Genomic DNA, 13358 nt, shown 5'->3' on the forward strand with positions numbered 1-13358 from the left:
ACATACGAAAATACAAAATACAAAACAAATGTAGCAGTAAAATGGATGACCACAATGTAGACGCCGGAAGGCAGACGGCACGGCACACCCACACGGCACGACAGAAGGCAGACGTCACGGCACACCCAGACGGCACGGCAGAAGGCAGACAGAATGCGGACGACTGCAGAGGAGCGGGAGGAACCGAGCTGGAGAGAGAAATTCGAAGGGAAGATGGGTTTTGAGCAAATGGCACGGCAGAAGGCACCCAGACGACGGCAGACGGCACACTTTCGACGGTAGGAACCGAGCGGGAGAGCCCTGAAATTCGAATGCACTATTTAGAAAGGGAAGATGGGTTTTGCTCTTTGAGTAAAACGTTTAGTTTTATTGTAGCAGCTTTAAAAAAAAAAAAAAAAAAACGTCGGCAGTGTGTAGTGTTGGGTACTGTAGCGGCTTAAGTGTAGAAGAACTCTTACTAAAATGATATTTTTTTCATTTAATGAAAAACTTATAAAATGAGGACTGTAAATAAAATTTCTCTAAATTATTAGTGAAATCTTATATTTTATAACAAACATGTTTTATTTAAAAAAAAAACACTTAAAAGGGTGAACGTAGGCGGGTCGCGCTCACTGTCTGTCTGGTAACTGGTTCCTCAAAGCGCTCACACTTTTGAACCGGACGTCGCAGTCTCCATGACACAACACGTGCCGCCTCAATCTCCTTCCCCCTCTCTCTGATTGAAGCTGCGTCGTACCCATCGGAGGGTAGTCCGTAACCAGCACACCAAACTCGCGCTCTTTTTGAGGCTGGTTCGGACTTACCTTGGGAGCGGGCCCGATCTTGGTGGCCACAAACCTCGGAACCACCCCACTGGCTGCTGGCCATCCGTAGCGCCCCTGCTATTCGTTCCACCACGTGTGAGTCCCCAATCAATTCCCCCCACCCCCCCCCCCCCCCCCCAACCCGGCTCTCTCTCTCTCTCTCTCTCTCTCTCTCTCTCTCTCTCTCTCTTGTTCTGTGTCTGTCTCTGGAGGTCTGGGGATTGTGTTAGCGTGCAACTATTGTTCGCTTTGATAGATTGATCGAGTGAGTTTGTGGTGGCGGTGGTAGGGGATCTGGTAGGACCATCATGAGCGACGGTGGTGGTGGTGGGGGCAATCATTTGATCTCTGTTCATCCCGATGAGCTCAAGTTTCCATGTATATTTACCCCCCTCTCTCTCTCTCTCTGTGGATTATCTTTGATAGTTATTACGGTTCTCAATTATGGTTGTCATTGGTTTTTTTTCTTTTTTTTTTTTTTTTTGCATGCATCTGAAACTTCTTGAATTTGCATGAATTTGAATTATCTATGTATCACGGTAGGTCGAGCCCTTGGAAATGTGTCAATTTTCTTTGCTGTGATGTATTTCTTGGTTATATTCTGCCGTCGTATCTTTTGTTGATCAGGCAAGACTCCGATTATGTTCCTTATATTCAAAATTTTATTCGAAGTTATGGCTTTATTTCCCGAATAATTATGGTTTGATGCTATTGCCTCGTGTATTTTGAAATGAGAAGGGGAACACTGATTGTTATGGACGTGTTTCACCGCCACCACTTCATGATCACCTGCAACCAAAGAGTAGAGGGCTTGGGGGTTCGAGGGAACGCCTCCGATGCCTAAGTTAGTGACTGAATATAATTTTAATAGTACCAATGAGTTCGATCCCTTTACATACCTGGGTTCTTCACTTATATAGAGCTCCATGAGTTATCTTTGTTTTTTTATCTGATAATGTGTCAATTTTCTTTGCTATGATGTATTTCCTGGTTATATTCTGCAGTCGTATCTTGTGTTGATCAAGCAAGACTCTGATTATGTTCCTTAAATTCAAAATTTTATTCGAAGTTATGGCTTTATTTCCCAAATAATTATGGTTTGATGCTATGGCCTCGTGTATTTTGAAATGAGAAGGGGAACATTGATTGTTATGGACATGTTTCACCGCCACCACTTCACGATCACCTACAACCAAAGAGTAGAGGGCTTGGGGGTTCGAGGGAATGCCTCTGATGCCTAAGTTAATGACTGGAGATAATTTTAATAATAGTAATGAGTTAGATCCCTTTACATACCTGGGTTCTTCCTTTATATAGAGCTCCATGAGTTATCTTTGTTCTTTTATCTGATAATGTGTCAATTTTCTTTCCTGTGATGTATTTCTTGGTTATATTCTGCAGTCGTATTTTGTGTTGATCAGGCAAGACTCCGATTATGTTCCTTATATTCAAAATTTTATTCGAAGTTATGGCTTTATTTCCCGAATAATTATGGTTTGATGCTATGGCCTCGTGTATTTTGAAATGAGAAGGGGAACACTGATTGTTATGGACGTGTTTCACCGCCAGCACTTCACGATCACCTACAACCAAAGAGTAGAGGGCTTGGGGGTTCGAGGGAATGCCTCTGATGCCTAAGTTAGTGACTGGAGATAATTTTAATAATACTAATGAGTTTGATCCCTTTACATACCTGGGTTCTTCCCTTAGATAGAGCTTCATGAGTTATCTTTGTTCTTTTATCTGATAATGTGTCAATTTTCTTTGTTGTGATGTATTTCTTGGTTATATTCTGCAGTCGTATTTTGTGTTGATCAGGCAAGACTCCGATTATGTTCCTCATATTCAAAATTTTATTCGAAGTTATGGCTTTATTTCCCGAATAATTATGGTTTGATGCTATGGCCTTGTATATTTTGAAATGAGAAGGGGAACATTGATTGTTATGTACTTGTTTCACCGCCAGCACTTCACGATCACCTGCAACCAAAGAGTAGAGCGCTTGGAGGTTCGAGGGAACGCCTCCGATGCCTAAGTTAGTGACTGAAGATAATTTTAATAATACCAATGAGTTCAATCCCTTTACATACCTGGGTTCTTCTCTTATATAGAGCTCCATGAGTTATCTTTATTCTTTTATCTGATAATGGTTATCCTTTATTCGAATTCAAACTTGGAGATGAGGGTTCATCTCTTAGTCAATTTGAATGATAGACGTTTCTATCGTTTGCCACCGTTGGATAGTTATCCAGTCAGTATTGGCTATGGGTTGGGTTCTCTTGGCATTGAGCTGAGCTTTTCAGTAATGACGCAGGCTTTGGGCTTAAGTAAGGGCCCAGACCTACCTCGGGGGCTAACCTGTCGGGATGTCCTCTCTAGTTACCCTGCCAAGTCTCATTACGCACAGCATGATGAGACTTGAATCTAAGTGTAGTTTCACTTTTCGAGGTGTGTCAGTGGCCATTTCGTTTCCATTCCTCAGGCACGCCAATCGTCATTTCACTTCAACTCTTATTTAATGCCCATTTTCCCTCTTCTTTTGGACTTCTGCTTCCTTCACGTTTCTTGCCTATCTTTCTGAGTTCTTGCCCTCTTTTTCTCTCCCGATTTTCTTCATTCCTCCATGGCTTCCTCTTCTTCCAAAGGCAAGGTTGTGGTTCCTACTCCAGGCCCTTCACCACCTCGCGACTCCTCACCCCGAGTTGTCATTGCTCCTCCAGAGTCCATTTTTGCGGGTTCTCGCTAATCTTCAACCATTACTTTGCGGGAGCTAGAGAATGCCCGAAATAACTTCAACATTCCTGACTCTGTTGAAATGAGGACTCCTACTCCAAACCAGAAAGCTATCAACGTCAAAGGTATGGTTGTCTCTATTGCCCTTTACTTTGCTATGTTCACCATGGGGCTTCGATTGCCCTTCATGCGACCAGTTCGTGACATGTTAGATGTCCTAGGGCTTGCCCCGGCTCAGTTGGTGCCTAATGCTTGGAGAATTTTGATGGCTTGCTGCGTTTTGTGGCTTGCTTCGTTTGTCCCAATTGAAGCTGCTTTTCCTCAAGAGTATTTTGCTACTGTCTCCTCGCCAGCCATCAACTCGAGAAGTTCTCCTCAAGTTCTCATCCATTAATTTCCACAGCATCCCTGCATACTCGCCAAGTGGAGGTCATCAATGCTTTTGTTCAACAACTTCGTAGTGTTTTTGCGCTGGTACTCCCTTCGTACTCGTTTCCCTTTTACTTAATGCTTTGATCATTAGTTCTAAAGAACTTTTTTTTTTTTCAAGGAGGTGATTGCCTTGCTGCCGACTTGGCGGACAATAGGCTACACTTGGAGTTGATCGGGTTCTTCCCTAGCTGGTTGCCGCCCCCAAGGTCCGATTATGAGCCTGGGCTATAGGTTTCAAGTTGGGTGTCAGACAACTCCATGAGCTTCTTCTTCGGGACCCCACAACGAATATGCATACTCTGGAGTGGAAGTCTATTCGGGCTAGTGAGGTTGCCCTTCATTTTTGTGACTCCCTTGGCCGAGCCGAGATGCCTGACACTTTCCCTCGCCCATCCTAGCATTTGTATATTTTGAAGTTTACGCATCCCCCGAGGGATTTGTTTTGATTTTTCCTAAAGCTTTGTACATAATAGAACTTTGTAAGCCGTTTTGAGGCTATTGAATTTTGTAAGCTTTGAGGTTTGGAACTTTGTTTGTTGGTTATAAAGTATTTATTGTTGTTGCTTGATGACTTGTGTCAAGATATCAACATATGTTATTCGTACCTTAGGTATTAGGTTATGCCGTTCACCATCTTGAGCGTTATGCCAGTAGGAGAGTTCCTCGTCCCTTTTGGTGAGAATGTGTTAACGGGAGATTCCCTCGACCGTTTTAACCTTTATATATTAGGCTAGTGGGAGAGTTCTTCAACCACGTCGCCTTTTGGCAAGAAGGTGTTAACGGGAGATCCCTCGACCGTTTTAACCTTTAAGCAATAGGCTAGTGGGAGAGTTCCTCGACTACGTCATCTTTTGGCAAGAAGGTGTTAACGGGAGATTCCCTCAACTGTTTTAACTTTTAAGTATTAGGCTAGTGGGAGAGTTTCTCAACCACATCGCCTTTTGGCGAGAAGGTGTTAATGAGAGATCTCTCGACCGTTTTAACCTTTAAGTATTAGGCTAGTGGGAGAGTTCCTTGACCACATCGCCTTTTGACGAGAAGGTGTTAACAGAAGATCCCTCGACCATTTTAACCTTTAGTATTAGGCTAGTGGGAGAGTTCCTCATTCTTTCCCGATTGTTGCTACTTCTTGATGATAGTGATCGACATCGGCGGCAGAATTCGCCAACTCCTCCCGGAGTGAAGCAACTTGGGTACGAAGGGTAACCAACTCGCCATCAGATGAATGGGAATGAGTCTCAAGCTGGCCAATTGGTTCTTCTCATCCTCCAAGTGTAGCCTATCGTTTGCCAAGTCGGTGGCAAAGCGATCAACTTCCCTAGAGAAAAAAAAAAAGAAAAAAAAAAAAGGTTTCTATATGGAAATGAGGGCTCCTACTCCAACTCAGAAAGCTATCAACACCAAAGGTATGGCCGTCTCTATCGCCCTTTACTTTGCTATGTTCACCATTGGGTTTCTATTGCCCTTCATGCGACCAGTTCGCGACATGTTAGACGTCCTAGGGCTTGCCCCGGCTCAGTTGGTGCCTAGTGCTTGGAGAATTTTGATGGCTTGCTACGTTCTGTGGCTGCGTCCATAACACTGATGATTTTTTACCGTAAGTGGGTCTAGCAGAAATTCGAGCATATATGGGGAAAAATTTTCTGCAGTTTTTGAGAATTCCAGCAAAAAAATTTTTGAAATGTATTTCGTATTGGGATTTTGAAAATGGATAGGTAGAGTTGAAAAGCTCATTTTTATTTTTCTGTTTTTGTAAAGTTGTTTTGTTTTTACTTGCCTAAAAATAAAAGAAATTTGTTTTGGTTTTTGTTTCTTTTCGAACCTTAAGTAATTAAATTATTTAAAAAAATGAAATTGAAATTGAAATTATTTTTGTGTTAAAAAAACCTTTGGATTGAAGTTGAAATTTAAAAAATAAAAAATAAAAAAAATCTGAAAATCTTTTTAAACCAAATATACCCTAGATTTTCTGATGCTCATGTAGCAAAAAATTTGTTTCGTAGACCTTAAGGTTTGATGTATGGCTTGGAGATTCTAGGACTAGGGATGCGTGCAAGACGAGAGGAACAACATGATAAGACATGATTGCATACGGGAAAAAGTTAAATGCAATTGGAAAAATATCCAAGAAGTTAGCTGATATGTTAGTGTTGTATACTTAGACTCTGGAATAGACAGCGTGCCATCACTTTTTTTTTGTTTTCATCCTCATTACTGTTTGCAGATTCCTTGCTTTGTATTAATATCTGCAAACGAGTTGAAGTCACGGGGGAAAGAACAACCTAGGGATTCCAGGTGAGGGTGAATTTTAAAATAAGCAAAGGTTTGTCTAGAAAGGGATCTGCAATTTGAGTAAATGAATCCTAAGACATGAAGGATGTGGTCAACTCAACTAGAAAAGAAGGAAAGATAGTGATAGATTCAACTGGGTTGGTCCTTTAAATGGATGAACTAAAAGGAATGCTGACCCTGGGTGTGAAATTGAATTGAAAAACTGAAAATTGACATGGGTAAAATATGGGCCTGTTTCCTAGCTGCTAATTTGGTTTCTGTAATGTACTTGTGAGTTTTGTCTTCCATTTTTGTGTTTTTATATAGAATTGTTTTTTTCAAGAAGAAAGTTCTTAACAAACTTATAATTTTGGGATACATGTGACCAGTTGAACTGGAAAAGCAAAGCTACTGTGATGTTAAAGTTGCAAACAACACAGAACATTATGTTGCTTTTAAGGTACCATCTTTGTTACCCTACAAATATAACCATTTTTATTTCTTATTGTATACATATTTTGATATTTATCAAGCCATTTTAAATCGATACTGACCAAGTTCAATTTGAATGTTCCCCTCTTTTTTGCTAGGTTAAAACCACTTCACCCAAAAAGTACTTTGTGCGGCCCAACACGGGTGTTATACAGCCTTGGGACTCGTGTCTCATAAGAGGTGCTTTACAATACCTTGTAAAGAACTTATTTATTTATTTTTGTTTTATTTTCCTCCTTCAAGTAATGACCATTTGATAATATATGGACAGTTTAGCCAGACATTTCTTTTGTATAATTTTTGTGTACTTGAGTTTCGCCTTTTGCACCTTTTAATAAAGGATGAATTATAACTTATTACAAGTAATTCATGTACATATAGTTAGTGACTTGGCTAGATGGTTACAGAGCACCCATTCTAAGGGGTTGGCCTGGGTTCAAGTCCCAACTAATGCACCCTCTTTAATGATATTAAAAAAAAAGAAGTTAAGTGTAAATTGCCTAACATATAGACATGGTCAAAGTAGTGATTGGCCAATAAATAAAGATCTGTCTGGCAAGATCATAAACTCAAGTAGCTTTTGATTGAAGAATGTACTTGCTGGCATTGACCACTCATATGCCACTTGATCACACACTGTTACCATCCCCTCCTTTTAAGTTGCGGGTGAAAATTATATACTAACTAGAAGTAAATAATTACAGCCATCAAGCATGAATCTTATATACAGATGGAGGAAAGGCCTTGGGCAATGAAATCATGTATAGATATGAGCATGCTTGATCTCTCATAGTTGGATGAGCTGCCTTTCCAAACCCTTGAGGCATTGACTTAGCATGGTCTTACTAGAAATAATTTTTTTTTTGACAAGTAAATCTCACTAGAAATATTTTATTGCTGACATAGTTGCTTCTAAGAATTTGCTCCTACAGTCTACCCTGTTTGACACCACCATCCAGCCCACCTTCACAAGAAAGGCATTATAGATGTCTGCGAATAAACAATATCCTGAACCGTCACATTGTTATGAATGGAACAGTCAGTCCTAAGCTAGAGATAATGGGCCGACCTTTAGTCATGTACTTTTACCAGCACAAATGCAAAATATTTGTGTTTAAAGTATTTTCCAATAGACCATTATGATTTTCTTATTTGTCCTAATGCCTTTAACTATCTTCTTGATTTGCAGTCACCCTCCAAGCACAGAGAGAATGTCCTCCAGATATGTATTGCAAAGATAAATTTCTCTTGCAGAGTACAAAAGTGCCTCCACATAGTGATGTTGATGAACTTCCGCAGGATACTGTAAGAAATTGGCGTTGAGATCCACATCTGTGTAACTGTGTTTGACCAGCTTGATTATATCCCTTTGAAAATATATCATGTTGGGACATCAATGTTTAATTTTGAATTCAGTTTAACAAGGACAGTGGAAGGGCAATAGAGGAATGCAAACTTAAAGTTGTGTACATCTCTCCCGCTTCAGCTCAAACAAACTCAGAAGATCAAGCATTAATGGGATCTGCACAAAGTCCTAATACCAATTCTGTAAGTTTTCTTGAACTCGTGCTGTTTTGTTTTGTTTTTGTTTTTATTTTTTTTTAATTTTTGTTGTTTGTCTTGCTTGGGAGTTTCTATGGGCTTTTTTCATTTTGTGCAGCCTTGTGTTTGTGCATGTATGTAGTTTGTTGGTGCATAGTCACCCCCATTTGACAATGTGACTGTAGTCAAACATAAAGAGAATACTTACTATTATTCATTGATGTTCAACAATATATATATATATATATACACACTACATACAATTAACAATTATACCCTCACAAGTTACACTAATTACAACCATGTCCTCTAACACTCCCCCTCAAGCTAGGGCATATATATCATATAGACCCAGCTTGGAACAAATAAAACTTTAACCGACTATAACACAATAACTTAGTAACCATATCTACAAGTTGATCAGCATACTTCACAAATCAATGTCACCACTTAGTGTTTTATCTCGAATAAAGTGACAATCGATCTCAATGTGTTTACTCCTCTCATGGAACACAGGATTAGAGGCAATATGCACTCCAACTTGATTATCTCAAAATAAGTGGAGGGACAGGAGTTGGAAACCCAATCTCTTGAAGAAAGTGTTACAACCATGTCAGCTCACTAGTAGTGTGAGCCATTGCTCTGTATTCAACTTCTGATCTAGACCGAACTACTACTATTTGCTTCCTACTCTTCCTTGTAACCAAGTTACCTCCCACAAAGGTACAATATCCAGTAGTAGATCTTCTATCTGAAGGAGATCTTGCCCAATCAGCATCTAAAAAAGCTTCAACTCTAATATGTTCATTTGGTCTATACAACAATCCAAGGCCAAGAGCTCGCTTAAGATAATGAAGAATATGGATTACAACATCCCAATGTGAGACCCTGGGCATTTGTAGAAATTGACTCACTACACTCACTGCATAATAGATATTAGGTCTAGTAATAGTAAGATAATTCAATTTTTCAATAAGACTTTGATACCTACCTGGATCTCCAAACAACTCCCTTTCCTCTTTCAAGTGTTTACGATTTGGGTCCATAGGAGTGTCAATAGGTCGTGCACCCAACATGCCAGTTTCTTCCAAAATGTCAAGTACATATTTTCTTTGAGATAAGTTAATACCTTTTTTAGATCTACTAACTTCAATTCCAAGAAAGTATCTAAGCTTGTCCAAGTCTTTTGTCTAAAATTGATCATGTAAACATTGTTTCAGCCTAGCAATTCCAACTGAGTCACTCTCAGTAATTACAATGTCATTCACATATATAACCAACAAGATATGACTTGCATCACTATGTAGGTGAAATACCGAATGGTCTGTTTGGCATCGATGAAGACCAAATGCGAATACCGTATCAGAGAACCTCCCAAACCATGCTCAAGGAAATTGTTTTAAACCATATAATGCTTTTTTTAACTTGCACACAGTACCTTGATACTCCCCTTAAGCACCAAACCCAAGTGGTTGCTCCATATAAACTTCCTCATGTAAGTTGCCATGTAGAAAGACATTTTTAACATCCAATTGAAATAAGGGCCAATTCAAATTAGCAGCAAGAAAGATCAATACTCGAACAAAAGAAATTTTGACAACCGGGGAGAAAGTCTCGTCGTAATCGATGCCATAAGTTTGAGTGTAACCTTTAGCAACTAAGCGAGCATGGAATTTGATTATATATATATATATATATATATTCATCTACAGCCAACAAGTTGTTTACCAGGTGGTAGAGTAACAAAATCCCATGTCCCATTATGGTGAAGAGCATACATTTCATTTTTTCATAGTTGTCCTTCATCCCGGATCAAATAAAGCATCTTGAACTATCTTAGGAACATAAAGTTTGGAAAGTTGAGAAGTAAAACACAAGAATGAAGGAGATAAGGCATGAAAAGAGATATATTGGCTAATCAGATAATAACACAAGAACGAGTACCTTTTCGGAGAGCAATAGGTGGAGAGTTTGAAGCACTTGGTAACTCAAGATCTAAAGATGAAGACAATGTTGGTGGAGGCATGGGAGACGGCGGCCGCAAGCGACGCGAGTACACCTGTAATGAAGTGAAGGCACTAAGGAGGGTTGGGTAAGAGTGGGTGAGCGTGCAGGAGAAAGGGTAAGAGTAGTTAATGGTAGAGGATTGCATTCAACAATCGAAGATGTGTCTGAGACATATGGTATGGACTCAAAGAATGTGACATCAGCACTCGTGAAGTAGCATCTAAGAGGACTATAGCAGCAATATCCTTTTTTAGTCCGGGAATAGCCAACAAAAAAACACTTGGTAGCACGTGGATCAAGCTTATCAAAGCCTGGGCCAAGGTTATGAACATAGCAAACACACCCAAATATTTTTGGAGAGAAAATGACGGAGAGGAAGGGATCAAGATGGAGAAGGGAGAGGAAACATCGAGGACTGATGAAGGCATACGGTTAAGGTGACATTGACATGCAGTAAGAACACCATCACTCCAAAAACGTTTAGGAACATGCATGTGCAGTAAAAGTGCTTAGGTTACATCTAACAAATGGTGATTTTTGTGTTCAGCCACTCCATTTTGTTGGGGTGTATAAGAAAATGAAGTTTGATGAACAATACCTTTATTACTTAATAACAAAGGCACTAGATCGATATCTTTAGTATGGTCAAAACGCAAAACTTGAACTTTTTGTCTAAATTGAGTTTTAATTTCTTCCCGAAGGACTTTGAATATGGAAAGAAGTTCAGTTGTGCCTTCATAAAAAACAACCTTGTCATACGAGAGTAGTCATCAACAAATGTTACAAAATACTGAAACTTGTTTGATACAATGTTGATTGGTCCCCATATATGAGAGTGAATCAATTCAAAAGGACTAGATATTCGATTATCAACTCGAGGTACAAAAGACACACAATGGTGGTCTGGACCGAACCATACGGTCCAGTCGGTTTTCCCGGTCCGGACCAATAGTCTTCCACCCCTACCTGCACTATATTTTTCATCACTTCAAAATAAAAGCTCTTTCATTGGAATTACTTACAAGCACTAATGTACCTCCTTATTGGAAACTTAGCTCCTAAACATCTTATCACGGAAAAGTGGGAGAATGAAATGAGGCGTTAGTTGTGAGCATATCTCTATCGCAAGTTGGGATGTGTGGGGATCAGCTTCATGATCAGTGAATGAGGTACTTGGGAACAACAAAAAGGAGGAAGTTGAGAAAACAAATGGAAGGGGCAAAAAAGCTACTTAGAATGATTTCAACATGGAAAAGACAACTTACATCCTATTTCCCACACCGGAATTGCCCACGCTTGTATCAACATGCACCAGAGTTGACCTATCTTTAGTTCATTACCACTGAGGTTAGCAATTAGATGTACTGATCTCTCCCTCCCTCTGCCGGCGGTTTATTTGTGTTATCAGTTTCTATTGGTAATTAATTATGCCTGTCAATGTGACTGATTCTCATGGATCTTCTTCGAGAAATGATGATAATTGTGTTTGAATTCCTTCATTCTTGTATCTGCAGTTACATGCTGTTAGCCTGTCGGTTTACTAATTGCGAATATATTTCTTGGTCATTTCTTTTAGATTTCTTAGTTCGATTGATAGGATTGAATGCTTTACGCAGTTCATTTTGTTATGCTTGCAAGTGGGAATTCTGTTTAATTATGCTTATAATGTAACATATTCTGAAGCGGCCACTGTAAAATCCTACTTTTAACAAGCTCACTAAGTCGAGTACATCTTTTCTTCCATCATTTTCTTTTATATGTAGAACCAGGCTTTGCAGTTGCTGAAGGCTGAAAGAGATGCAGCAGTTCAACAAACACAGCAGCTACAACAAGAACTGGTAATTGTGCTCTGTTTTTCCTTGGATCAGTTTGTTTCCATTTATTGGTTTGATGTTGATAATAACAAAATTAATCTCTCAGACTCCACCAGAGAAGCCCATATATGCATAAACTTACAGGAGCACATTTAACACCACCTTCTTGAAATGCCCTACTTACATGATGACTACGGAAAGTAGAAACTTGTGTTATTTAAGTGGTTAAATGGATGTTTGACATTTATTAAGAGTCCAAAAATATGCATCTTTGCGATTATGAATAAAGATATAGCGTGTAACAGAGTTGGAATCTATGAATTAAGTTTAAATGTGGCAGAAAAAAATCAAACTAGGAGAATGGGACGTTTCATTAGGTGATAAGTGATATCTTAGAGAAGGAAGAAAGGGAAGTTTTTTTGGATTATTAAGATGGAAAAAAAAACAGACAATTGTTGTGTGTCAGGAACCAACACACATATCAATACCCTGGACAAGTTTTACCATTTAACTATCCCTTTCGCCTATTGATTGGAGCTTTAAATGTTTAGTGGAAATTTTGTGGTCCACTAGATAATCTAGCTTTTATAAGATCAGCTTTTAAATTACATACTGCTGCTGATTGATAGTTGTGACTATTGGCTGATTTATCTTGTCTCTGCAACAGGACATGCTGAAGAGACGAAGATCTCGAAAAAGTGACCAAGGCTTCTCACTCACCTTTGCAATATTTGCGGCACTCATTGGCATTATGGTTGGCTTCCTCATGAACCTTTCATTGTTCTCATCATCTGCAGAATGACTCAATACTTTCCAGGATTCATGAGATCCCTTTTCTTATCTGTGCACTGTATAATTTCAAGCTCGGTTGGATGGGAATTTGCCTATTTTGTATATTGGTCAATAGTAAATCTGTTGTGATCAGTTGGTTTACAAAAGATTCTCCTTTTCCATCAACAGGTTACTCCCAATGTGAGTGAAAATTTGTTTAATCCCAAATGTTAATAACCCCACCATCCCCATTTTTTTCCCTCCTATTTTTTTTTTTTCCTTTTTTGTTATGTAATGATGCTACTTTCATTGAACCTTTTGGTCCTTTTAGTTTTTATAGCTCTGCTTCCCAACTGAGAAAATAAAGGTAAGAGAATGTGGCCTTGAAAGCAGTCTCTTAAACCTTCGACTACTATTTAATACAAAAAAGAACAAGGAAACACAATCTCGTGTTGGAATAATCCTGGCTGAATTGGATTGTATATGCCAT

The 13358-nt window shown here is 39.2% G+C and overlaps 1 protein-coding gene across 4 annotated transcripts; it reads left to right on the plus strand.

Annotated features, from left to right (window-relative positions):
• Positions 1 to 604: 604 nt before the first annotated feature.
• LOC121235294 (vesicle-associated protein 2-1-like) lies at positions 605 to 13089 on the plus strand. 4 transcript variants are annotated; one of them, XM_041131629.1, is made up of 8 exons: positions 605 to 902; positions 1063 to 1184; positions 6632 to 6702; positions 6833 to 6914; positions 7924 to 8039; positions 8151 to 8282; positions 12047 to 12121; positions 12765 to 13089. In XM_041131629.1, the coding sequence occupies exons 2-8, from the start codon at positions 1115 to 1117 to the stop codon at positions 12897 to 12899; spliced, it is 681 nt and encodes a 226-aa protein (XP_040987563.1). In that variant the 5' UTR covers positions 605 to 902; positions 1063 to 1114; the 3' UTR covers positions 12900 to 13089. The 4 variants fall into 4 exon arrangements, with proteins under 4 accessions (XP_040987563.1, XP_040987564.1, XP_040987562.1 ...); XM_041131630.1 differs by having other exon boundaries at positions 1096 to 1184; XM_041131627.1 differs by lacking the exon at positions 605 to 902 and adding an exon at positions 5111 to 5377 and having other exon boundaries at positions 1073 to 1184.
• The last annotated feature ends 269 nt before the right edge of the window (positions 13090 to 13358 follow it).

The sequence above is a fragment of the Juglans microcarpa x Juglans regia genome, chromosome 6D (genome assembly GCF_004785595.1).
Source record: "Juglans microcarpa x Juglans regia isolate MS1-56 chromosome 6D, Jm3101_v1.0, whole genome shotgun sequence".
Lineage (NCBI taxonomy): Eukaryota > Viridiplantae > Streptophyta > Magnoliopsida > Fagales > Juglandaceae > Juglans > Juglans microcarpa x Juglans regia.